This window comes from Balaenoptera physalus, assembly GCF_965194825.1.
Source record: "Balaenoptera physalus genome assembly, chromosome: 15".
Lineage (NCBI taxonomy): Eukaryota > Metazoa > Chordata > Mammalia > Artiodactyla > Balaenopteridae > Balaenoptera > Balaenoptera physalus.
This window is the reverse complement of record NC_138894.1, coordinates 9,377,518-9,405,452: the sequence shown is the minus strand read 5'-3', so window position 1 is coordinate 9,405,452 and position 27,935 is coordinate 9,377,518. Positions and strand designations below refer to the sequence as shown.

General features: G+C 38.9%; 1 protein-coding gene across 4 annotated transcripts in view; it reads right to left on the bottom strand.

Moving 5' to 3' along the window:
- AFF3 (ALF transcription elongation factor 3) overlaps positions 1 to 27,935 on the bottom strand; it is a 557,646-nt gene that overhangs the window by 180,550 nt on the left and 349,161 nt on the right. For all 4 annotated transcript variants that reach the window (XM_082427229.1, XM_082427230.1, XM_082427231.1 and 1 more), the window contains 2 exons: positions 15,612 to 15,692; positions 7,229 to 7,265 (listed from right to left, as the gene is read on the bottom strand). In XM_082427229.1, the coding sequence (XP_082283355.1) occupies positions 7,229 to 7,265; positions 15,612 to 15,692 (118 nt within the window). The remainder of the gene's footprint in view (positions 1 to 7,228; positions 7,266 to 15,611; positions 15,693 to 27,935) is intronic.

The window sequence follows — 27,935 nt, the reverse complement described above, 5'->3', positions numbered from 1 at the left end:
AAACAGAACAGGTTCTGGCAAACAGGAAGGACGCAGCGGAGCCAAACTGGGCATTTATGAACAGTCGGGGAACGAGTGCTCTCAGCTGATCATGAATTAACCTTTTTGGGGAAAAGTAAACGCAGGATGGAGTCAGGAAGTAAAACTATGTTTGCCCTTCAGAAAGAACGAAACACAAAATTCTCCCCAAGATCTGGAAATTTTAGGTGATGTAATTTCTGACGTTAACTTGAAGTGTCTATGTGCACAAGCCACGGAGAATCACAGGCTCTTTATCAGGACCCGAGGGAAAATGATGAATGCGAACTGGAAGAAATTCTCAGTAAGGGATTTTTCAGTTGGGTGCTCAGGAGACGTTTCCTTTCCGCCGCCAATGAGGAGTGTTGGGGGTTCGTCCTGATTATTCCAGCTGTTTTCATGATAGATTCAACACTGCTCTCCTAGGGAAGGAACCTGCATTGATCTTTAAGACACTGGGCATAAGAGATAGGCTCAGGTGCAGTGTGGTCATTTTGCAGGTGGAAATATAATTAAAGAGAGAAAGAGAGAAAAAAATGAGCCATAGAAAGAAAATGTATATATTCATACTCACATATAAATACATATGTGTGTGTATATGTATATTACATGTACACTTTCAACTTGACGCTCCATATTTGTCTACCTGAGTCTTCCACAGTACCAAACATATATTACATGCTCAGTATATGTCTTCTGTCTGATGACCTATCATTAATGCAGTGTTCCACGCTACATTGGGAAAAGAGGAAAAAGGTACACATACCACTGAGATGGTATACAAGTTAAGGTATGAAACAGCTTGATGCCTCCAATAGGTCACTTAAAAAATTACAGTAGCTACACGTTTAATCCTATAAATCTACCAAGGACTTTTATGTCGAGCAGTCTGTCTGGAAACATAGATAATATCTAATTCACGCCCCTTCAACTGAAAATGACTGCACTGCTGGAGTACCATAAGTAGCGCTATGAAAAGGAAATCAGAATAGACCTAGGCTGCATTCTGCTTCGAAGGCAAGTTTTGCTGTGCTACCACTTTATAGTAAAAGTAATCTGTGCTCACGGTAAAGAAAAGAAAACTGAACAGTAGAGAAAAGGTAACGACTCTGCTTACTTTCGTCATTAGTCCTGTTAGCCCTGCAACTATTAAGCTAAGTAATATGCTTATTTCTAGATGAATCAACTTCAGACAGTACGTAATAATTTCTGATATGAAAAATGAGAGATAAGATATTTAATATACTTATACTACCACCTCCCTTCTGCTTAAAATTTTTGTTAGTTCTATTATACTTTAATGTCTAGTGCGTATTTTAACTTTGAATAAATTTAACCAGTTTTTGATTAAACAACTTCTGACAGTACCTTTTCTTTTATACTATGCAAAGTGAGGCAACTCACATCCCACTATGCACAGCTATACCTTTCCTCCTGCATAGCCAAGATTTAAAATATTTATATTCTGTTCAGTAACTATTAATGAGTCATCCTCATTAATATTAATTTAATCAATAATTTAATTTTGGGAATTGCCCATAGGCCATGAGAAAAATTATACATGAATAACGGAATTTACAATATTATAACAACATAAATATTAGTCTCTAAGGAACAGAAGAGGGACTGGACCTGTACAGAGGGACCGCCACTACACTTGAATGAAGGCAAGGGTTCCCAGTATTTATGTCAAATGGATTCTCATTCTTCTATCTCATCATGGCACAGGTTCATTTGTCTCAAGTAAAGGCTATGCTTTTCCTAAAGAGAAATTCAATAGAGCATGCATGTAATGTGTACAAAAATGTTTACATACAGTTTTTAAAAAGTAAAATGAGTTAACTGTAAAAACACCTTCCAGGCCCAGAAATGGGACATTGACAAGAAATAACCCAGAAGCCTCCTGAGCTTGTGTCCTATTCCAGCCAAGCTAGCTAGCAATGGATTTTTGTGTTAATCATTCTCCTTTTCTTGACAGTTTCTGCCACCATGAATTTGTAAATAAAACAGTCTTTAGTTTTTCCTGATTTTGAATTTCATATGAATGCAATCATAGTGTAGGCATTCTTCTGGGATTACTTCTATCATTCAATGATATGACTTTTAGATTCAGCCAGTGTGATGTGCATAGCTTTGGTTCATTCACCCTCACTGCTGTGCAACATCTCCTCATAAAAATCTGCCACTTTCCTTTATTTGACACTTTTTCGGTGTTCTACTTAAGAAATACATCAGAAAGATGTTCTCTATTACCTTTTGAAAGTGTATAATTTTACTGTTCACATTTAGGTCTTCTACAAATACCTGGAGTAGTTTCTGTATATGATGTCAGGTGGGAGTTAGTTTCCTTTTTTTCCCCTATAGATAACCAATTATTCTGGTACTATCTATTAAGAAGCCCATTCTTTCCCCATTGATCTACATTGTTAGCTCTGACATGAATCTAGTTTTCATAAATCTGTGGTATGTTTCTGGGTCCTTTATATCTGTTTCATTGCTCAATTTATTATTATCTTCATTATTTAGCTAAAACATTTATTCATTCATTCACTCATTCATTCATTCATATAATAATATTAGTAAGGCAAGGCTCCAACCTGGTTCTTCTTAAGGAGTGTCTGAGTTATTTTTGGTCCCTTGTTCTATCAAATAAATTTGAGAATCACCTTGTCAATTTCCAGATACACGGCTGCTGTTGAGAAGTCAACTGGAAGTTTAATTGTTACTTCTTTGAAATTATTAAGGGTATTTTAAGAATTTTTTCTTTACCTGTGTGGATTGCAGTTTAACTATAATACGTCTAGGGTGGACTTCTTTTTATTTATCCTGCTTAAGATTCATTGGGTTTCTTGAATCTATGGGTTAGTGTCTTTCAATTCTGGAATATTTTCAGCCATCATCTCCTTTAATATTCCCTCTGTTCCCTTATCTTTTTCTGGAATTCTAGTTAAATATATGTTAGGCCTTCTCACTTTATACTCCAGGTTTGTTAACTTCCTTTTCATATTTTCGATTTCTATCTCTCTAGGCTGCATTCTAGATAATTTCTTAAGTTCAGTTTCCTGATTCATTACTTTTTCTTCACCTATGTGTAATCTGCTGTTAAACCTGACCAAAGAAATTTTAATTTCCGTTATTATTTTCTAACTTCTAGAGGTTCTGATTAGTACATTTTCAAATGTTTTTGTTCTTTATCATATTTTCAATTCTCTCATTTCTGTAAATTAAAGTAAGCACTCTTAACGTTATATTCTGGGCTTGGTAATTCCAATATCTGAAGTCCTTGCAGGTCTCTCTAATTCTCTGCTGTCTGTTCTTTTTCCTTGCTCTTGTTTCATTGTACATAAGTGTTTTTGACAATAAGTGCTCATTTCCTTAGGAATTCTATTTCTATTATTATTAATTCTTATCCATTTTCTTTTTCTGGTATTCCTACTAGCTGGATTTGACCTTTCCACCCTAACTAATCTTCCATGTAACTTAACTTCCTTTCATATTTTCCATCTGACTTTTGCTTTATATTCAGAAAAAAAGTTTTCAACCTTATATTCCAGACTTCAGACTTCAGCTATTATCTATTAAGTTTTTAAATTGTGTCAACCCTATTTTTAATTCCAGAGTGCTCATTTGTTCTGTACCTGCTTCTTTTTCATACCAATCTGGTCTTTTTATTTGATGCAAATAATTTCAAACCCTTCTGAAGACTGTAATTACGTTTGAAATTTTTTTCTTCTGTTCCTTGAATTAAGTAGATTTCCTCTGGGTCAGTCCTTCTCTTTGGTGCTCCTGGGTTATGTATTCACATCTTTGAATGACAACAGGCTGGTTAACAAAGGTGCCGGCGTGGATTCCCCATATTAGTATATTGATCCATTTTGCTAACATATGTCTCCCCTGTAGGGAAGGGCTGATTTAGGGCTCTTTCTAAGTGGACAGAGTATGTTAACTGGAAGGTTTCATTTAGGGTTCAGGAGAAAAGAGGCCTCAAGACAAGCTGGGAGCCCTGACTGCTCTCTCACTCCCCAACAAAAATAGCAAGTACTTTACTCTGGGTGTATATATAGCATTTCGGTTTATTTCCTTCTTGAGAAAAGTTGGCTCTCCCTCCGCCCATCAGAGATATCTATGTTTAAGGTGTGGTATTATCTCAGAATCTATTCTGCTTCTCTCTTAGGTACTAGCTCCCAGCTAGAAGTTCTAGTTAGCTGTCCATTTTCTTAGCAAATATTACTATGTTTTTTTTTTTTGTAGTTTGGTTTTTTGACGGAGGAAAGCCAGACTGAAAGCTCTGTACGAAAACCCGCTAGGATAGCGGTGGAGGAGTAATGCGTGGAAGAATGGCCATGTTCCCATCACTATGCACAGCCCACGCGCCTCTTCTCTGTTGGGGTTGAGAGGAAATCAAGTCTCTCCTGGCGCTCCCAAGGACATTCCCTCTACCACCACAGCTTGTTCCTGTTTGGTTCATTATCTTCCTTTTTTCTTTTTCTGGGTCATGACCTTCCCTGCCCAGGATTATCTATCCAGCAGTAGGGTCCTATCCAGTCTCCATTCTCCAGACACTCAGCTGAATTTCTGGTTTTCAGGGATGTTACGGATTTATTTCCATCACTATTGCTTTATGGTGAGTTCAGTGGAGACTCTGAAGGGAGGGAAAGAAGTGCTTATGCTCAGGCTGCCACCTGAACAGGACAGTCTCACACTTTTAAAAAACTGTAGACATACATCACCTGTTTTAATATTTAAGTTTCTCAATACTTAATTAGCTTCTATTTTATAATATTAAATTAAATTAATTGGTAATCAGCAAACTGGCTAAAGTAGCTCTCTTTAAAAAGATTTGGATTAAAAAATAATTTTCTGTTTAATTTATACACTCTTTTCTCTTAGTACCTATTCAATTTAGTTTTTCTAATTTCAAAAAGATAAAAATGACTGACCTAAAGTGGAGAAGGTCAGTCCATCACTACACATTTTGTTTCTCTGAAGTACAGTTTTTTCCTATTTTCTACATATTTACTGGAGTCATGATTCCCAAAACTGTAATGATTCCAAACCAAATACAAGAAACAGCACGGGAAATGCTGGTGGGACCAGCTCTCCTAAAATTTCCAATGTGCTATAATCTACAGAGGACACTCCGATTTTTATTTTTATTTTTTTATTTTCCATTATGGTTTATTACAAGATATTGAATATAGTTCCCTGTGCTATATACAGTAGGACCTAGCTGTTTAACTATTTTATATATAGTAGTTTGTATCTGCTAATCCCAAACTCCTAATTTATCCCCCCTTCCCCTTTGGTAACCGTAAGTTTGTTTTCTATGTCTGTGAGTCTGTTTCTGTTTTGTAAGTAAGTTCATTTGTGTCATATTTTAGATTCCACACGTAAGTGATATCATATGATATTTTTCTGACTTATTTCACTTTGTATGATAATCTCTAGGTCCATCCATGTTGCTGCAAATGGCATTATTTCATTCTTTTTTATGGCTGAGTAGTATTCCATTGTATATATATATCACATCACTATGATTTTTAAATAGTGATATTACCTTTTTATAGATGTGCTTGGTTTTGAGGGGGGGGATTTATTTGAAAAAAAAATCCCCTTACCCCTAGAAAAGAGAAAACCAATTACAAATGTCCTTAGGTGATGAAATGCCAGAGGGATTTATACCACACCATGCAAGTGCCGCTCACAATTCCACAGACGATAGGTCTGCTTTTACATAATCTCAATTGTAGTATCAGCAAGTGAAAGTTATGGCATGCTGTAAAAATATGCCAGATGCAAACAGAAATCTTGGACAAGAATTCAATCTCACACTGAAGGGACAGAAGCAACATTTTGGGGGTCAAGGTAATGGGTTAGTTACTAACTGCAGAATCTCATTTTCATCATGTGCAGAATGGAGATGTAATGCCTACTTCACACAGCTATGGTTAGGATTAAATAAAATAGCATACATAAAGAAGAGACTGAACACAGACGGGACTGAACAGCTGTTTCCTTTGTTCTTCTTTATGTCAAAGACTCCAAGCTGAGAGAAGGTACATTTATTCTATCATATCTATTTTCTCCTCCCTTTACCCTGAACGGTTTAAATTCAAATGGAAAGAAATGGTGAGGAAAGCAATGGCAATTCTTCCGTACTCTCTAGCCTTTGGCATTTGATGCTGATGCCTGCACACCTCGTGGACCTAACCATGCATCTCCTGATTCCTTTCCTTACTATTACATTTATTAGTTTCTATAGATTTCAAGTCCCTTGGCATTTCACCTCTTCCCTGGTGCTAATGCTCACAGCAAATTCCAACAGAGGGTGGGATAACTTAGGGATATTGCCTATGACCTTTCTCTAGCTATGCATTAAAAGTCTGGGGCTTCCGAATGCATCTGTCTGGATGTCTTTTCTCCATAATCCTCCTGCCCTCACAGATGCTCAGTAGGTGAGCCTCAGTTCCTAAGACACATCTACTGGCTCAGAGTGATCTTCATGTTCCAACAGAGCTTTGAAATTTGCAAGGGATGCTCTCAGCCGACTGGATGGTCAGGAGACTAACAAAGCCCAGTCTCCGTGGGTGTGCTTTCACGACATGAATGGGGTAGTTTATGCACATTTAATGCTCAAGAAAACATTAATACCAATTAACAGTGCCAAAGAAGAGAATTAAAACAATACTTCATGGAATGATATTCTCTCTTCGATGATGAAGCCCACATGTTTTATTAGACACTGGGTTCAGTAACGAAATTCCTTCCTGGACCCTTTAGTCTGTTTCTCCCTGGAAGAGGGCATGGTTTCTTCATGGATTCTAAGGACATTTATCACAAGGTCTTCTGATCTCTTTATCCACCTATTTTCTTTCAATCTAGGTAACTCATTAGCTGCCTTTAAAAATTCTTCCCCTCACACATACCAGAGGCCAACTCTAAGAAAGGATGGTGTTCCTTCCTCCTAGGGTTGGTTTGAAATTCACCATTTTATGTTTTGGCCCTCCCTCCCTTGAATAAAAAGAGAGAGGAGCATTCAAGGTCACCATGCATCTTATCCATTTTGGGTAGCACTTGAACAAATGGCCCTCCTTTCCCCACTTGATTTTCTCTTTTAGTGAAATTCTTTTAAACCTACTATCTATTGCATGCATCTCCCCTCCTCACCCGCTCCGCCCCACATATGAAGCTATAGTGAGAAACTTCTTACTTGGATTACTGTGTCCAGAAGAAGTGAGCTGAGAGTCCTAAAAAAAAAAAAAAAAGAAAAGAAAAAAGAAAAACAAGAAATATCAATTAATTTTCTTATTTTGACTTTCAAAATGTAAGTTGAATATGAGATGGATTACTGGTCATTCAGAACCTAATCACGGATCATAATCTCTACCAGCTACCGTAATGAGAAACATTTACGTGTTTGTTAAGCAGTTCTGGTAATAGAGATCACAATCACTTCTATGTTGTATTACAGACTTTTTGTTTTATTTATTGAGGTGAAACTCATATAACATAAAATTAACCACTTTGAATTGAACAATTCAGTGGCACTTCATACAGTCACAATGTACAAAACCACCACCTCTATCAGGTTGCAAAATATTTCTATCATTCCAAAGTAAAATTCCTTACCCTTTCGACAGTGTTTCCCCATTTCCCCCTCTCCTCAGTACCTGGTAACCATGCACACATGCACATGTACTTGTTTGAGCCCTTCTTTTCAATCCTTTTTTTAAAAATTAATTAGTTAATCTATTTTTGGTTGCACTGGGTCTTCGTTGCTACACATGGGCTTTCTCTAGTTGAGGCGAGCGGGGGCTACTCTTCATTGTGGTGCGTGGGCTTCTCATTGCAGTGGCTTCTCTTGCTGTGGAGCACGGGCTCTAGGCACGTGGGCTTCAGGAGTTGTGGCATGTGGGCTTCCGTAGTTGTGGCACGTGGGCTCAGTAGTTGTGGCACGTGGGCTTCAGTAGTTGTGGCATGTGGGCTCAGTAGTTGGGACGAGCGCAGGCTCAGTAGTTGTGGCGCACGGGCTTAGTTGCTCCGCGGCATGTGGGATCTTCCCAGACCAGGGATTGAACCTGTGTGCCCTGCACTGGCAGGCGGATTCTTAACCTCTGCACCACCAGGGAAGTGTCCTATATTACTGACTTTTAATCTAACCCACTTCCCTTTGAATGTACCTTCACTCTCACCACCTTTCTGCAGACGGGGCTGGCAACCATCCCAGCAGGGACACGCCACTGAACAACTGCTGTCAATCTCACATTGGTGGATAGAAAGGTTATTGCAGATTTCCACTTATCTGAAATGGCAGAAAGCCAGTACCATGTGGTATCTGAGTTCAGTTACTGATCAGGTAAACAGTGATTGAACCTGATTTTATTTCCATTAAAGTGAAATGCTAAATTTTGTCTTGGGAATTCACATCCTCTTTCCTTGCAAAAGTCCTATTTAATATGAAATATACACGAGAGCTATAAAAGAATGAATGAATGGAGACAGGGCCCACGAAGGACTACTGCCCTGCCCAGCTGGCTGCAAAACCCTGGGGGCCGCACAGAGTGTGCAGAGCCTTCATCCTTCACCGAGCCAGAGCCAGGCTGGGTTCAGAGCAGAGGGCCACAAGCCCCAGGCACTGAAGCCCTTTCCACTTCTGTGTCCCCTGCTGCCCCATCCAGACAGACACCCTTACACCTACAGCTTCTGTCTCAAAGGCCTTCTCTCTCCCTTTGTGAATATCGCCCCTGAGTAGATGCCTGGGGGGCGTGGCTCAACACATCTGCGCACTGTCATTTCAGCCTCCTCTGGGAGCATTCAAGGAGGCCTGCTAGGTTCTCTGTTGGGTCCTCAAGGGTTACAGAAGTGAGGGTACAAAGCCCTTGCCTTCCGGGCCTGGGAGTCCAGTGAGTCAGCAGAGGAGGTGATGTGTATGCAAATTATGAGAACTCAGGGCTGAAAGGCATTTCACCACTGCTGTGTGGGAGTGCTTCAAGCCTCGATAGCCTGTCCTCATCCCTGGGATGTGTGTCCTGCCATTTTCTGTTTTCTGCCTGGCAAACTTCATTCTTCCTTCCAGGCTCAGAACAAAAAAGCTCAAGGGTTGCCTGTTCTTTGAAATATTCCTGAATCTCAGAAGGACTTATTTGCTTTCTTTATGTTTACACCACACTGTGTCAAATTTCCATTACAGGAATTGTCTTTTCAACTACGACTCCTTAAAAAAAAAAGCTTTATCAAGGTATACATGATGTAACATAAACTGTACATATTAAAGTATACAACTAGATAATAAATATAATAAAAAGAACGCTACTATGATTAATTGTCTTGACCCAAGGATGGCTCCATCCTGTTAAGTAGCATTTGCTATTTAAACAACAAAAAGTAACATTTATTTATAAAAAAAAAAATTCAGAAAAATAGGAAAGTATAAGAAAAAGTTGCCTGTAATCCCTAACAGGGCATTTCTGAGGTTACTCTACTGCTTTTAGTTTCCCACATTCACTCAGCAAGTGTGTGTCATTCTGACGGTCACATGCACAAAGAGGAGAACCACTTCTTAGTTACTTAGAAGAATATCTGCAGTTGGAAACTTGTTCTTCTCCTTTTTTAAATCCTGCGTTCCCAACACCTAAACTATTGTTGGGTACACAGGAATCCCAAAACTTCTTCAAAGGTGGTATTTAGCTGGGAAGTAAAGTTTTACAAATCATTGTACTGAAGGCAGAAACAACCAAGCACACTGGTAGCTGAGAAAGCCATTCAAGGAAGCACTATAATAAATACCATATTTCATCAAACGTAACGAAACTGTATAAGGCTGCATTACTTCACGTATTACTATGGAAGAAAATGGCTGCCAATTAATTGTAAAATGCTATCAGCTGTAAAACAAATCCTGATTCGGGGGATCTTAAAATGTGAAAAAAATATGCACCTTAAACCAATAAAATATAGCTGTTCTTAAGCCATGTTGCTGATGGAGGGCAGTCTTTATCCCGTGAGAACACTCCTTAAAAATGGCTTTTCGGGGCTTCCCTGGTGGCGCAGTGGTTGAGAGTCTGCCTGCCAATGCAGGGGACACGGGTTCAAGCCCTGGTCCGGGAAGATCCCACATGCCACGGAGCAACTAGGCCCGTGAGCCACAACTACTGAGCCTGCGCGTCTGGAGCCTGTGCTCCGCAACAAGAGAGGCCGCGATAGTGAGAGGCCCGCGCACCGCGATGAAGAGTGGCCCCCGCTTGCCGCAACTAGAGAAAGCCCTTGCACAGAAACGAAGACCCAACACAGCCAAAAATAAATAAATAAATAAAAAATAATAATAAAAATAAAGGAATTCCTTTAAAAAAAAATGGCTTTTCGGAACCATCTGAGGACTGCTGTACTCATATCTCCTCTTGCTTGTCTGTCAATACATCATTAGAATTACAAAAGGCAAGAAATGGAAATATATCTTCTTTGATTTTCAGACCTCCACATAAAGCTAATTACTCTAGGAAAAAGCACCACTTGATGTGGTTTGGTCTTCCTTCTTCCCCACCTATCACTTTCTTTTCTCTAAAGCTCAAAACAATTGAAATAATATAAATGACAGTAAATTTAAATGTTTACTTTGCGGTAATGAAGTAAACATAAAGTTTTAGCCCAAGCATTTTGTGGTCATTTCTGAAGCATGCTAGGAACCCAAAGAGGGAGACATATCATAAACTTCCCAACTTCAAAGCACTTTCCTTCACACTTGCTGGCTTTCATTCTCCTTGTACCATATAAAGAGGAAGGCAATAGGATTCTCATTTCTGTAATCATGCTAGAACTCTTCTACCTAATGCTTTAGAAACTGATCAGCAAGAATAGTTTCAAACCAGGTCTGATCCCATCAGATTTGGCATTCATTGCTACGTGAAATGCTTGTGAAATGCCATTAGATCCGCACAGATGCCTTCTGAGTATGGAAAAAGTTCTACAATTTTAGTTCTCTATTTGCATTTCAGAACTTATGAGACTGCTACAGAAATCGAGGGAAAAGGACAAAGCAAATTCATTTTTTTTCTTGGTTGAAATACCTCATAATGGCATGCATTCTTTTCTTTACCAAATTCAATAACTTTTGAGATTTGAAGAATAAGGCAGGCACGTCTGGTAGTGTTTGTCTAGGAAATTGTGACTCTAAATTAAGCCTTCAGAGAATAGAAAAAAAATCCAAGTTCAGTATCAACTGACTTTATTATATATTATGTCCTTCAATACCCGGACAAATTGGGGAAATTCTCGGAAGTATGTAGCTAATTAATTTAGTGGTACTGGTAACTCAGAAAGCACATTTAAATTGACTTTGTGAGGTCAAACTGCCCCTTTAATCTCAGTAAGGGTTTAATTTCATTATTTATTAGTCATTTTGGAGATTCTGCCCTGCAAATTCCATAAACAATTCTAGCTCCTACATACTAGCAACTGTGATCATCTCAAACATTAATAGTCTAATTAATGAACTGCAAGCCTCCAGCTGTCAGAATACTAAATAGTTGAGACACAGGTTAAAAGAGGTGCACTATGGGTGAGAAATAGTGATGTCTTTGCAGTAGGCACAATCAGGGCTCCTCCAAAGATGTCTGTATCTTAATTCCCAGGCCCTGTGAATATGTTACCTCTCGTGGCAAAAGGGACTTTGCAGATGTGATTCAATTAACTATTTTGAGATGGGAGATTATCCTGGATTATCAGGTGGGCCCAGTATCATCACAAAGTTCCTTATAAGGGAAAGGAGGAGGCAGGAGAGTCAGAGAAGATGTGACAAGGAGGTCAGAGGTCAGCATGATGAGGGCCACAAGCTAAGTAAGAAGGGCAGCCTCTAGAAGCCGAGAAAGACAAGAGAACAAATTCTTCCCTAAAACATTCAGAAGAAACGTAGCCCTGACGACACCTCAATTTTAGCTCCGTGAAACTGATTTCAGACTTCTGTCTTCCAGAGTTGTAAGATAATAAATTTATGTTGTCGTGAGTCACTAAGTTTATGGTGATTCGTTAGAGTAGAAATGACACTAATGAAGTCTTATTTCATTGATACAAGATAATTTTTTTTAAATTAATTTATTTATTTGTCTGTGCCAGGTCTTAGTTGTGGGATCTTTTAGTTGCGGCTTGTGAACTCTTAGTTGCAGCATGTGGGATCTAGTTCCCCGACCAGGGATCAAACCTGGGCCTCCTGCATTGGGAGCACGGAGTCTCAGCCACTGGACTGCCAGGGATGTCTGATACAAGATAAATTACCAGCACTTACTGTGAACTTTTTGAAAGAAAAGCAGTATTAAAATCATGTAATGTCCCCACACTCTGTAAAGTCACCTATTTTTTTTTTTTTTTTGGCCGCATTGGATCTTCATTGCTGCGTGCAGGCTTTCTCTAGTTGTGGCGAGCGGGGGCTACTCTTCGTTGCGGTGTGCAGGCTTCTCATTGCGGTGGCTTCGCTTGTTGTTCATCATGGGCTCTAGGCATGCAGGCTTCGGTAGTTGTGGTGCGTGGGCTCAGTAGTTGTGGCTTGTGGGCTCCAGAGCGCAGGCTCAGTAGTTGTGGCGCACGGGCTTAGTTGCTCCGAGGCATGTGGGATCTTCCTGGACCAGGGCTCGAACCCATGTCCCCTGCATTGGCAGGTGGATTCTTAACCACTGTGCCACCAGGGAAGTGCCTGTTTGTAAATTATACCTTCATTTTTTTAAATGGAAAGAAAATTCAAACCTTTAAAATATTCAGAAAGCTAGAAAAATAGAAGGAAGTACCCTCAGCTGGACACAGAATAAGAAATTATTATATTTAATAATAACACATTGGAATCATTCTTATTAAGGGACTTTGGGACATTTTCATCACTTCAAAAAGAAAGCTTTTATCCTTTAGCTGTCACTCCACCCTCTCTCCCTACCCCTAAGCTGTAAGCAACCACTAATCTATTTTCTGTCTCTCTGTATTTGCCTCTTCTGGACATTTCAAATATACGAAATCATATAAAATGTTGTCATTTGTGACTGGTCTTTCACCTTTGCTCAGCATATTTTCAAGGTTCATCCATGTTGAATCATGTATCAGTGCTTCATTCCTTTTTATGCCTGCATAATATTTCATTATAAAGATATATCACTTTTGTTTATCTATTCATCAGTTGATGGACATTTGTATTGCTTCCACTTTTTGGCTGTTATAAACAATGCTGCTGTGAACATGCGTGTAAAAGATTTTTTGCAGATGTGTGTTTTCAATTCTCTTGGGGATATACCTAGGAGTGGAATTGCTGGGTCATACTACAATGCAATGTTTAACCTTTGAGGAAATGTTGAAACTTTTTCGAAGAGGCTGCACCATTTAAGATCCCACCAGCAACTGACATCAGGGTTCCAACTTTTCCACACTCTTGCAAACACTGGGTATTGTCTGTCTTTGATTTTAGCCCTTTAAGTAGGTGTGAAGGAGTATCTCATAGTAGTTCTGATCTGCATTTCCTAAATGATAGCAATAGTGTCTTTTTATATGCTTATTAGCTATCTGTAGATCACCTTTGGAGAAATGTCTATTTAAATCCTTTGCCTATTAGTCTTAAAACGAGTTCTCTTTCTATTATTGAGTTGTAAGACTTCTTTACTAATTGTGCTTCTATAAATAAAGTTTTATTTGAACATAGTCACATTCATTCATTCAGATATTGTCTGCAAAGCCTAAACCATTTACTATCTGATCCTTTAAATAAAAAGTTATTTGACCTCTGACTTAAACAATGAGTTATTGGGAAAGAATGAGATGAATATATCAAAAGAATAGAATAGACAGTCCTGAAAGAAAACTGTGTATTTATGAGACTTTCAGTTGTTGACGTACGTGGTATTTCAAACCAGTGGGGGGAAGATGGGCTAATTTGTTGATAGTGTTATCATAATTTACTCAACCAATGAAAAGGCTAGAATCCTATGACACACCAATGCAAACAAATTTTTTTTTAAACCTAAAAACAAAAATTATAAAAGAATTACAATAAAATAGAGAACGTTGTTAGAATGTTGGTCCAGGAAAGATCTTTTTTCTCTGACATGAAAATTAAACACTTTGCTAGTATAAAAGGTACATAAGTAAGGTTGCAAGAAAATAGTTGCATCATATAGAACGGGCAAATGAGTAAGATATAAGGAATTCCTACAAATCATTTTTTTAAAGTGGCAATGGACATGAATGGGCAATTTGCAAAGGAAAAACAGTCAATGCTCAAACTCAGAAATTACTGGAGAAGTGCAAATTAACGAAATAACAGTTTTTCATCCATACTACAGACACAATGAGAAAAAACCAGATGATATTAAACATTGGCAAAGATTCATAAAAAAATACTCTTGAAACATAGTCAAGGGTAAATAAGGCTTCTGATGCCTCCAGCACCCCAGTTCCTGTTCTAGGTGTCTGGACAAGAGACATTGAATAAAAGGGACACACAGAGGCACTTACAAAAACTGTGTGTTGTAGTAGTGTTTGTGTTAACAGCAAACCATTAACAGTCTCAATGTCCATTAAAGGAGCTTGAGCAAATAAATTACAGCAAATTCATACTATGAGATATTTTGCTGCTGTTAAGAAAAAGTAAGAAAATCTCTACATATTCACTTGGGAAGACCTCTAAATACACCTTGTTAAGGGAAATAAAAACCGACTCTTAGAATGGAATTTACCATTGTGATAATAATGAACAATTATTTCAATAATTTAGAACGTTGAGATGTTAATATTTAGCAATGATATTTACGTACTGTGTGTATCTGGAAAAAAGTCAACTCTTAGAAAAAGTACTTTTAGTACTATACCATTTAGGATTTTTAAAAAACTGCATAGCACATATGTGTATATAACGCACGGGGAAAATGACTGAAATGGTATACACCAAACTCTTGATAGTAATCAGTGGGTAGGGAAGTAAAATCTGGACAAGGGCATGAGAAACTTTCATATTTTACTTCTTCTATGTGCATAATTTCATCTTTATAATGAATATGTAATTACGTGTTGGTTGGATGGTTAAGAAAAATCAAAACTTATTAGACTCATGTATAATTTAAATATATTTTGTAGCTGATATTTTGTGTATGCTGGTTCTTAGAAAATATGGAAATCATTTTTTTTAAAGTCCTAGAAAATATTTTCAGGTTTATAAAAGATAACCGAGAAATTATATACTTAATGTCCTCAGTTCTAAGACATTGATTTTAAAATACAACATTAATTTAATAACAGCTTTTCAGGAGAAAACAAGACATACAATCACTCTGGATGTATAAAATGATTGTAAGATGCATTTCAACTTCACAAGTGTTTTTAGATAACATGATAATTGTAATATTCATCATATTTTGCAGGAAGTATGGAAGTGGAGGTAGGTAGGACTGCAAGTTTGATTTCCTCCCTTGGAATGAACAGACCTATGCTTGCAAACTGTTGAAAATCAGATCCATGTGCCTGTAGCAGGAATATTTACAGAGGAAAAGACAATCAAGGGAAAACCCACTGTCCACTAAAAATCTCTGTGTGAGTAAAGCCTATTCAACCTGGGCGACGCAGGATCTCACCTTATTTGGAAATGGAAATTTGCTAGGTTCCACTTTTCCAGGTGCTGGAATAGCTGAAAGTGGTGGAAGCCAGGTCATCTCCTAAAGGGAGGGAAAAAGAAACAACACTGTAATACAGAGAGTATTTAAACTCAGTAGCATACAAAGCAGTTTCACAAGTCTGCCTTAATAAGGCATAGACAGGATAAGGAATGAACAAGAGATGAATAGAAATGAAAGCGATTTTTTAAAAAAAGGATTTAAAACCCACTTTTATAATTTCTTTCCCTAATCTTACCAATTCTTGGTTCAATGGCTATTGCCATCAACCCTTTATACCTTAAAAAGATCTACAAGCCTGTCCTATTTTCATTTCATTTACGCTCCTAAGTAAAGGGACAACCCAGTAGTAAAAGTTCTATGGAAAATGCCATACAAAGGGAGCTGCTTCCCACAAAATTTACAGGAAGTTTCTGAAGTAATGAACAAAGTACTATTAACATTAGGGATCATTATTAGAGGAACTATTTATTTTATTAGAAACTCCTATCAGTGTAAGTTTCCAATAGGTCCCACACATCATTTTGGTCTTCATAAAAATGTCATTCATGGAGAAGTGAAAAAACCAATTATACGTATGAAATAAAGAGAGAGTGCTGTGATTTTTAAAACAGTATTAAGAACACAACTTAGGCTCAGCATGTAATACTTCATATGCTTTTTGACATACACTCTCACTAAACTGTGAGAGAGAGCAAGGTGGGGAGGTGTTTGTTGCATTCACGTCCAGTATTTTTCTCCAGTTCCTTCTCCTGGAAGATACCTGCATTCACTAAATAAGTGTGGAATTAAATCAAATCCATTTCTGATTACCAGGAAAGTGACTTGGAATTTACGAATCAGTTCTGAAACCTATTTCTTGATTCTTTCCACTTCCAAATCTAAGCAAGTACAGAGGCAGGAGTTGATCCACTTTGAGAAGGGTAAGAAATTCTCTCGTTAGGTGAAGACAATTTCTGACTTCCCTTGGTTGTGGGGCGAGAGGTTGAAAAGGGATTCTGTAAGGTGTCTGAAGGGAGAGTTTCTTGAGGCTGCTCTTGTGCCTTCTTTTCTTGAGTAACTCTTCCCCCAGCACCAGAGAGAGCCTGGACCCACAAGGAGAGCAAGAACAGTGAGCGTGTTCAAACCCACCGGGGAAGGATTTACTGACCCTGTATCACCTCTCACCTACCGTGACACATGTGCCATTGGGTGGTCAAACTCCTAGGCACTCGAGGTGTCCCTTCTCCATCCTGATGTTACCAAGGTTTCTCCAATGGAAAGCAAAGGAAGAACCAGTGTCCCTTTATGACCCTCGCTCCTCTGCTCCCCAAGTACCTGCCTGTTCTGTCCTGTATCTGTCCCTGTTATCTTGTTCCTTCATCTGGTACATAGTCCTTAGAAGGACGCTAAGCAGCACTGCTGAATTTGTGTCCAGGAAGACAGGTGGTGCTCAGTACGTTTTTGAATTAGTATCTCTGCAATGTCTCTACCTTTCTTTCTGGTTACCTGAACTACCACCCTAATCACACCTTCATTATTTTGAACCGGAGGACATTCATGGTTTCTTTTCTCTATTTTTTAAATTTTATTTTATTTATTGTTTTATACAGCAGGTTCTTATTAGTTATCTATTTTATACATATTAGTGTATATATGTCAATCCCAATTTCCCAATTCTTCTTACCACACCCCACCGCCACTTTCCACCCTTGGTGTCCATACGCTTTGCTCTCTACATCTGTGTCTCTATTTCTGCCTTGCAAACCGGTTCACATCTGTACCATTTTTCTAGATTCTACATATATATGTTAATATACAATATTTGTTTCTCTCTTTCTGACTTATTTCACTCTATATGAGACTCCCTAGGTCCATCCGCGACTCTACAAATGACCCAATTTCGTTCCTTTTTGTGGCTAATACCCCATTGTACATATGTACCACATCTTCTTTAACCATTCATCTGTCAATGGGCGTTTGGGTTGCTTCTATGACCTGGCTATTGTAAACAGTGCTGCAATGAACATTGGGGTGCATGTGTCTTTTTGAATTATGGTTTTCTCTGGGTATGTGCCCAGTAGTGGGATTGCTGGGTCATATGGTAATTTCATTTTTTGTTTTTTAAGGAAACTCCATACTGTTCTCCATAGTGGCTGTATCAATCTACATTCCCACCAACAGTGCAAGAGGGTTCCCTCTTCTCCACACCCTCTCCAGCATTTGTTGTTTATAGATTTTCTTATGATGCCCATTCTAGCCGGCGTGAGGTGATACTTCACTGTAGTTTTGATTGGCACTTCTCTATTAATTAGTGATGTTGAGCAGCTTTTCATGTGCCTCTTGGCCATCTGTATGTCTTCTTTGGAGAAATGTCTATTTAGGTCGTAGGCCCATTTTTTGATTGGGTTGTTTTTTTAATATTGAGCTGCATAAGCTGTTTACATATTTTGGAGATTAACCCTTTCTTGATTCGTTTGCAAACATTTTCTCCCATTCTGAGGGTTGTCTTTCCGTCTTGTTTATAGTTTCCTTTGCTGTGCAAAAGCTTTTAAGTTTCATTAGGTCCCATTTGTTTATTTTTGTTTTTATTTCCATTACTCTAGGAGGTGGGTCAAAAAAGATCTTGGTGTGACTTATGTCAAAGAGTGTTCTTCCTTTGTTTTCTTCTAAGAGTTTCATAGTGTTCCGTCTTACATTTAGGTCTCTAATCCATTTTGAGTTTATTTTTGTGTATGGTGTTAGGGAGTGTTCTAATTTAATTATTTTACATGTAGCTGTCCACTTTTCCCAGCACCACTTATTGAAGAGACTGTCTTTTCTCCATTGTGTATCCTTGCCTCCTTTGTCATAGATTAGTTGACCACAGGTGTGTGGGTTTATCTCTGGGTTTTCTATCCTGTTCCATTGATCTATATTTCTGTTTTTGTGCCAGTACCATACTGTCTTGATTACTGTAGCTTTGTAGTATAGTCTGAAGTCAGGGAGTCTGATTCCTCCAGCTCCATTTTTTTCCCTCGAGATTGCTTTGGCTATTCGGGGTCCTCTGTGTCTCCATACAAATTTTAAGATCTTTTGTTATAGTTCTGTAAAAAATGCCATTGGTAATTTGATAGGGATTACACTGAATCTTTAGATTGCTTTGGGCAGTATAGTCATTTTCACAATGTTGATTCTTCCAATCCAAGAACATGGTATATCTCTCCAGCTGTTTATGTCATCTTTGATTTCTCTCATCAGTGTCTTATAGTTTTCTGAGTACAGGTCTTTTACCTCCTTAGGTAGGGTTATTCCTAAGTATTTTATTCCTTTTGTTGCAATGGGGAATGGGATTGTTTTCTTAATTCTCTTTCTGATCTTTTGTTGTTAGTGTATAGGAATGCAAGAGATTTCTGTGCATTAATTTTGTATCCTGCAACTTTACCAAATTCATTGATTAGTTCTGGTAGTTTCTGGTGGAATCTTCAGGATTATCAATGTATAGTACCATGTCATCTGCAAACAGTGACAGTTTCACTTCTTCTTTTCCAATATGTATTCCTTTTATTTCTTTTTCTTCTCTGATTGCCATGGTTAGGACTTCCAAAACTCTGTTGAATAACAGTGGCGAAAGTGGATATCCTTGTCTTCTTCCTGATCTGAGAGGAAATGCTTTCAGTTTTCCACCACTGAGAATGATGTTTGCTGTGGGTTTGTCATATATGGACTTTATTATGTTGAGGTAGGTTCCCTCTATGTTCACTTTCTGGAAAGTTCTTTATCATAAATGGGTGTTGAATTTTGTCAAAATCTTTTTCTGCATCAATTGAGATGACCACATGGTTTTTATTAGTCAATTTGTTAATATGGTGTATCACATTGATTGCTTTGTGTATACTGAAGAATCCTTGCATCCCTGGGATAAATCCCACTTGATCATGGTGTGTGATCCTTTTAATGTGTTGTTGGATTCTGTCTGCTGGTATTTTGTTGAGGATTTTTGCATCTATATTCATCAGTGATATTGGTCTGTAATTTGCTTTTTTTGTAGTATCTTTGTCTGGTTTTGGTATCAGGGTGATGGTGGCCTCATAGAATGAGTTTGGGAGTGTTCCTTCCTCTGCAGTTTTTTGGAAGAGTTTGAGAAGGATGGGTGTTAGCTCTTCTCTAAATGTTTGATAGAATTCACCTGTGAAGCCATCTGGTCCTGGACTTTTGTTTGTTGGAAGAGTTTTAATCACTGTTTCAACTTCATAACCTGTGATTGGTCTGTTCATATTTTCTATTTCTTCCTGGTTCAGTCTTGGAAGGTTATACCTTTCTAAGAATTTGTCCATTTCCTCCAGGTTGTCCATTTTATTGGCATAAAGTTGCTTGTAGTAGTCTCTTATGATGCTTTGTATTTCAGCAGTGTCTGCTGTAACTTCTCCTTTTTCAGTTCTAATTTTATTGATTTGGGTCCTCTCTCTCTTTTTCTTGATGAGTCTAGCTAAACGTTTATCAATTTTGTTTATCTTCTCAAAGAACCAGCTTGCAGTTTTATTGATTTTTGCTATTGTTTTCTTTGTTTCTATTTCATTTATTTCTGCTCTGATCTTTATGATTTCTTTCCTTCTACTAACTTTGGGTTTTGTTTGTTCTTCTTTCTCTAGTTCCTTTAGGTGTAAGGTTAGAATGTTTATTTGAGATTTCTCTTATTTCTTGAGGTAGGATTGTATTGCTATAAACTTTGCTCTCAGAACTGCTTTTGCTGCATCCCATAGGTTTTGGATCGTCGTGTTTTCATTGTCATTTGTCTCTAGGTATTTTTTTACGTCCTCTTTGATTTCTTCAGTGGTCTCTTGGTTATTTAGTAACATATTGTTTAGGCTCCATGTATTTACGTTTTTTACGTTTTTCCCCTGTAACTGATTTCTAATCTCACAGAGCTGTGGATGGAAAAGATGCTTAATGTGATTTCAATTTTCTTAAATTTACCGAGGCTTGATTTGTGACCCAAGACGAGATCTACCCTGGAGAATGTTCCGTGTGCACTTGAGAAGAAAGTGTAATCTGCTGTTTTTGGATGGAATGTCCTATAAATATTAATTAAATCTATCTGACCTATTGTGTCATTTAAAGCTTGTGTTTCCTTATTAATTTTCTGCCTGCATGATCTGTCCATTGGTGTAAGTGAGCTGTTAAAGTCCCCCACTATTATTGTGTTACCATCGATTTCCTCTTTTATAGCTGTTAGCATTTGACTTATATACTGAGGTGCTCCTATGTTGGGTGCAGATATATTTAACATTGTTATATCTTCTTCTTGGATTGATCCATTGATCATATGTAGTGTCCTTCCTTGTCTCTTGTAACATTCTTTACTTTAAAGTCTATTTTATCTGATATGAGTATTGCTTCTCCAGCTTCCTTTGATTTCCACTGGCATGGAATATATTTTTCGATCCCCTCACTTTCAGTCTGTATGTGTCCCTAGGTCTGAAATGGGTGTCTTGTAGACAGCATATATACGGGTCTTGTTTCTGTATCCACTCAGTGAGCCTGTGTCTTTTGGTTGGAGCAGTTAATCCATTCATATTTAAGGTAATTATTGATATGTATGTTCCTATGACCATTTTCTTAATTGTTTTCCATTTGTTTTTGTAGGTCCTTTTCTTATCTTGTGTTTCCCACTTAGAGAAGTTCCTTTAGCATTTGCTGTTGAGCTGGTTTGGTGGTGCTGAATTCTCTTAGCTTTTGCTTGTCTGTTAAACTTTTGATTTCTCCATCGAATCTGAATGAGATCCTTACTGGGTGGAATAATCTTGGTTGTAGGTTTTTCCCTTTCATCACTTTAAATATATTGTGCCACTCCCTTCTGGCTTGTAGAGTTTGTGCTGAGAAATCAGCTGTTAACCTTATGGAACTTCCCTTGTATGTTATTTGTCGTTTTCCCCTTGCTGCTTTTAATAATTTTCCTTTGCCTTTAATTTTTGTCAGTTTGATTACTATGTGTCTCCGTCTGTTTCTCTTTGGGTTTATCCTGCCTGGGACTCTCTGTGCTTCCTGGACGTGGGTGGCTATTTCCTTTCCCATGTTAGGGAAGTTTTCAACTATAATCTCTTCAAATACTTTCTCGGGTCCTTTCTCTCTCTCTTCTCCTTCTGGGACCCCTATATGAGAATGTTGGTGAGTTTAATGTTGTCCCAGAGGTCTCACAGGCTGTCCTCATTTCTTTTCATTCTTTTTTTCTTTATTCTGTCCCGCGGCAATGAATTCCACCATTCTTTCTTCCAGATCGCTTATCCGTTCTTCTGTCTCAGTTATTCTGCTATTGATTACTTTCAGTGTATTTTTCCTTTCAGTTATTGTATTGTTCATCTCAGTTTGTTTGTTCTTTAATTCTTCTAGGTGTTTGTTCTTTAATTCTTCTACATCCTTGTTAAACATTTCTTTTTTTTAAAAATAAATTTATTTATTTTTTTATTTATTTATTTTTGGCTGCATTGGGTCTCCATTGCTGTGCACGGGCTTTCTCTAGTTGTGTCGAGCGGGGGATACTCTTTGCTGCGGTGCACAGGCTTCTCATTGCAGCGGCTTCTCTTGTTGTGGAGCAGGGGCTCTAGGCACGTGGGCTTCAGTAGTTGTGGCCTTCAGGCTCAGTAGTTGTGGTTTGTGGGCTCTAGAGTGCAGGCTCAGTAGCTGTGGCACATGGGCTTAGTTGCTCTGCGGCATGTGGGATCTTCCCAGACCAGGGATCGAACCCATGTCCCCTGCATTGGCAGGTGGATTATTAACCCTTGCACCACCAGGGAAGTCCCTGTTGAACATTTCTTGCGTCTTCTCGATCTTTGCCTCCATTCTTTTTCCGAGGTCCTGGATCATCTTCACTATCATTATTCTGAATTCTTTTTCTGGATGGTTGCCCATTTCCACTTCATTTAGTTGTTTTTCTGGGGTTTTATCTTGTTCCTTCATCTGGTACATAGTCCTCTGCCTTTTCATTTTGTCTATTTTTCTGTGAATGTGGTTTTCGCTCCACAGGCTGCAGGACTGTAGTTCTTCTTGTTTCTGCTGTCTACCCTCTGTTGGATGAGGCTATCTAAGAGGTTTGTGCAAGCTTCCTGATGGGAGGGACTGGTGGTGCGCAGAGCTGGGTGTTGTTCCAGTGGGCAGAGCTCAGTAAAACTTTAGTCCGCTTGTCTGCAAATTGGTGGGGCTGGGTTCCCTCCCTGTTGGTTGTTTGGCTTGAGGCGACCCAGCACTGGCGCCTCCAGGCTCTCTGGTGGGGCTAATGGCAGACCCTGCGGGGGCTCACGCCAAGGAGTACTTCCCAGAACTTCTGCTCCCAGTGTCCTTGTCCCTGTGGTGAGCCACAGCCACCCCCTGCCTCTGCAGGAGTCCCTCCAACACTAGCAGGTAGGTCCAGCACTAGCAGGTATGGGGTCACTGCTCCTTCCCCTGGGACCTGATGTGCACACTACTTTGTGTGTGCCCTCCAAGAGTGGAGTCTCTGTTTACCCCAGTCCTGTCGATGTCCTGCAATAAAATCCCGCTAGCCTTCAGTCTGATTCTCTGGGAATTCCTCCTCCCGTTGCCGGACCCCCAGGTTGGGAAGCCTGATGTGGGGCTCAGAACCTTCACTCCAGTGGGTGGACTCTGTGGTATAAGTGTTCTCCAGTTTGTGAGTCACCCACCCAACAGTCATGGGATTTGATTTGATTGTGATTGCGCCCCTCCTACCATCTCACTGTGGCTTCTCCTTTGTCTTTGGATGTGGGGTATCTTTTTTGGTGAGTTCCAGTGTCTTCCTGTCGATGATTGTTCAGCAGTTAGTTGTGATTCCAGTGCTCTCGCAAGCGGGAGTGAGCACACATCCTTGTACTCCGCCATCTTGAACCCATCTCCTCACATTAATGGTTTCTGATGGTTCTCTTTCTTCCATTATTAATAAATCCTACACATCCCTGCCAACTTAATTCTCCTTAAGTGCAGATCCAAACAAAAAGCTCCCCTGCTCTACAATCTTCATATACCATCACGTACACAGCAGTAACGATGGTGATGATGCCACTGGTTGTGTTTTATGGTTTTCAGAGTACTAGTTCCACACAAGTTTTCTCATTGACACCCAACCCTTAATGTGATTATTATCATCTCCATATTGCAGGTGAGGAAGTCAAAACTCAAAAAGATTAACTGCCACCACTGATACTTGCACAATCTATCGTGTTAGTACCAGTCCGGTATTCGTTTTTTACTCTACTGCATTCAAGACCTTCTACAAGAAGGTCCTAGTTTTCAGCCTTGTGCCTTTTTGTTAAACTACACACACTACATGTAAGACAAACTACCATCTCTGCTTTTACTTACAGCATCCCCTTTGTGTGTGAATGCCCTATTGCCATGTGCCTTTTGGATTTCTAGCCATCCATGAAGACTCATCCCAAATATCACATGTGTCTTGAAGCCTCTGCTGATTCCCCTTCTATTCCAATATGATATGAGAGCTCCCATCTCATCCTCCTCCAAGGCACTTTCTTTTCCTTTCTTTTTCACAGTAACTGTTACATTCCTTTTTGTGTTGTAGTTTTATAGTATATACCTCAATCTGCATTCAACCATTTCCTCCTCTTCTGATACCCTTCCCCCAATGTAGAATAAAAATCATGCTTAGGAATCCTAATAATCTCTTTCAAGAACAGTCCTCTAAAGAAGGACTGAACATTTCTTCCAAGAGGGATACTGTCTACTCATCTTTGTGTAGACTAAATAAAGCACCTTACCCAAAATTATCTTGTTGAATTGAACTGAACGCCTATATTTCAATGCAAAATTGCTTGCTAACATTACTTTAATTATAGCTAAGTATCTCCAGGTGATTTTTCCACCTAATGAGTACTACTAAATATACAAAGGAATAGTAAAGACAGTTAGCTCGCTTAAAACAATTAAATCTATTAGAATTTCCCAAAACATAAGAATTATTTACAGCAACTATTTAAATATATTTGTTTTTATTTACTGTGCAATGAGTTTTTTAAGACTGATTATTCATCGTATTAAAATTCTCCATTAGGGTTACATGGGAAAATTAAGGGAAAATAGACTATTTTTATTTCCTCTTCCATTACTTACTAGCTCAGTGAGCTTAGGTAAGTCACCTCTTCAGCCAATTGTAGTGATTTCAAACCAAAGACTCCAGAATCAATCAGATCTCAGTTTGTGGCATCATCTCTGAACCAGAGGAAATGTAGGTGTTAACTATGTCATGGTTTAATCATGAGGACTAAATGATTAAATGAGAGCTCATATATATGAGCATGGTTCCCTTGTGTTTAATCATTCAATAAAAACCAGCTGATTAATACCAAGTTGATTTTCAGAATTCTCTCTAAAATGAGAAATAGAATTTCTCTCTGTGTTTCAGATGTTGGGAATCTGAGATGACAGAGTATCTGGGAAAGTGTTTTTATTAAAGAATGAAGCATTGTGCAAATGTAATCTGTAATTAAGCTAGTAATAATTAATACAAAGTATATATTACTAAAACTGAAAGTTATTTAAAGAGACTATTATGATTCCTAAGTATGATTTGTACTTTATCCTGGAAAAAAGTCCTTAGGTTTTCTCATCAGAGCAGATCTCTGACATAATAATAGCAGTCAGTGAGGGAAGATCTGATTTTTAAAAACGTATTTAATTTGTACTTTATTTCTGGCAGTGATTTAAAATAAAAGCAAAGGTAAAATTTTTCATAGCTGCTAAAACTTCACTTAGTTTGCTTCGGATTATTTTCTTCACAGGGAAAGGATGCTATGTCATTGCTAGGCCACGGATCCCACACCACCACATCCACTGGTCCCCACCCCCGTCAGTGCTCCTGACCACCTAACCTCAACCATCCCCTCATCACTGCTTTGCTCCTCTTCCCTCCACTCGGCTGTCCTTTACCCACTTCCTGGACCACAGGTAAGACAGGAAGAGAAATATAATGTTTGAAGCTAATTACTCCAAAGTCTGGGTAGCTACCTTCTGATCTCGTAAACTTCCCTGCCACTGCTTGGATCTGTCTGCCTTTCTTTCTTTTTGATTTTCTTGTCACTTAGAAATGAGGGCACATCCTATTTCCCAGCACTGGGAGGTCCTCAGTTTTGAGTCTACATTCCTTAGCCAACTGACAGGATTAAGAATCTAAAAAAATGATACAAATGAACTTATCTACAAAACAGAAACAGACTCACAGACATAGAAAACAAACTTATGGTTACCAAAGGGAAGAGAGGGGGAGAGGGACAAATCAGGAGCTTGGGATTAGCAGATACACACTCCTATATATGTATCAATAAAATAAACAACAGGGACCTACTGTATAGCACAGGGAACTGTATTCAATATTTTGTAATAACCTGTAATGGAAAAGACTCTGAAAAAGAATATATATATATACGTATGTACAACTGAATCACTTTGTGAATCACACCTGAAACACAACATTGTAAATCAACTATAATTCAGTGAAAAAAAAAAAAAATCCATACATCTGTCTTAACACAGCCTTACTGTGTTAAGCTCCCTAAGCAAATGTCTAAGTTACTCAAGGGACATATTTCAGAGTATCTTCTTATTTCTTAAATAGACTTAAAATGCCAAGTCTTTTTATAGCAAATACACTCACTTTTGTCCTAAATGAAAGAACAGATAAGGTTAAATGACAGGGGTATAGAATACTGCCTTTCATTAACTGTCCAGCTTTCTCTCTCCTCCATATACCATCTTCAGAAGGCCACGGGGCACATGGGCCAGTTTCCATTTTCCTGTCTATTGAACAGCAAGACTGACCACAAGCCCCAAGAATCCACAGCTTCAAGGTGAGCAGACTCCCGTGTCCTCATTTTGCACCCCACCTCCACCCCGTGTAGCTACCCACTTGCTCTGATGTCACCTGCATCAGCCTGTCTCAGGACAAACGGCCGGAGGATTATGGTATCCATTCACTAAGCACCGTAGCTCTTTGTTAACAAAAAAGAGAAGAAATAAAAATTGAATTTTAGCCTGAAATCTAATCTTAGAGTTCAAAACATGCAGTTATGAAGAGCTGCAAAGTGTGTTGAGTTTGCAAAAAGATGAAACCAGAACAAATTTAAACTGTATGCTAACTTTCCTATTAGATTCAGTGAATAGAAAAACACTTCCCCTGGTCTCTCTCCCTGGCTACCGTTTCCCCAGCGCATTCCACCTTGGTCACAGCCACAGAGGTGTTTTATCTGAAATAGCTACCATGCCACGTGGCTTCCAGTGACCCTGCTCCGAACACTAAGGATGCTCTGTCATAGGGCGCCATCAAGGACCACTGCAGTGTTACTGGTCTGTTACGTTCCTATTACATTCCTCCTCCAAAACCAATGGGTTTGCTTCCTGCCCTGCCCGAGATTTTCCTGTCCTGACATCGTTCAGTTTTCCTTTCATGGGATTCCAACTTCACTTACTTCTTCATTTTTTCTCACCCCTGGCCTCTCTCTGAATCAGGTCACTGACCAGTGCTGTCCTCAGTGAGGGCTGCCCACCCCCCTCTCCCTATCCCACGATTTGTGTCACTTTAATGTTTACAGGCTACCTGGGGCTGTGAGTTTTCATTTTATGGGTTACTGGTATTAGATTATAAATTTTTTGACCCCTACTAGATGATAACCTCTTTGAGGGAAGGGATCGTGTCTTATAACTCTCTCGTAACTCCTCAAAGGCCTACACAATGGGTAAAATAATAGGATCATTTAATCATTCATTTAATCTCTCTGGGATTCTCTTTTCTCGCCTGTAAAATGATGGCGACAATAAATTATACTTGTCCCACCAAACACATACGACTGCTGCCAGGATGGAGAGAGATTAAATTACTTCCTTCTCTCTCTCAGCAATGTCTCCACAACCACTGCCAACTCGGGGTCCACCTCCACTGGCCTGGCCCATGACTACAGTAAACTCCAGAATGCTCTGTGCTCAGAAACTCTTTTCAAAATAAAACACTGAATTAATCCCGTCAAGTGCAAAACGCCAGAGTTGATTATTATGTGTGGCAGTGGCGACTGCAGATCAGAGCATTATTTTATTTTCGGTTTCCATCTCAGAACCATCACTCAGCACTGTAGTTCTTTCACACGTATTGTTCATGTTATGACACTCCTATCAGATAAATGTCGCCAACAACAGAACGTGGTAATTTTTATTACACTGCATATCCTTTCAAGGCTGGAAGCTAACCGGAGCACCATATCTGGCGAAAGGAAAACACTCCTGCAGGCCTGTACCTGGGAGGCAGAGTACCGGCTCTCGGGCAAGATAAAGTGG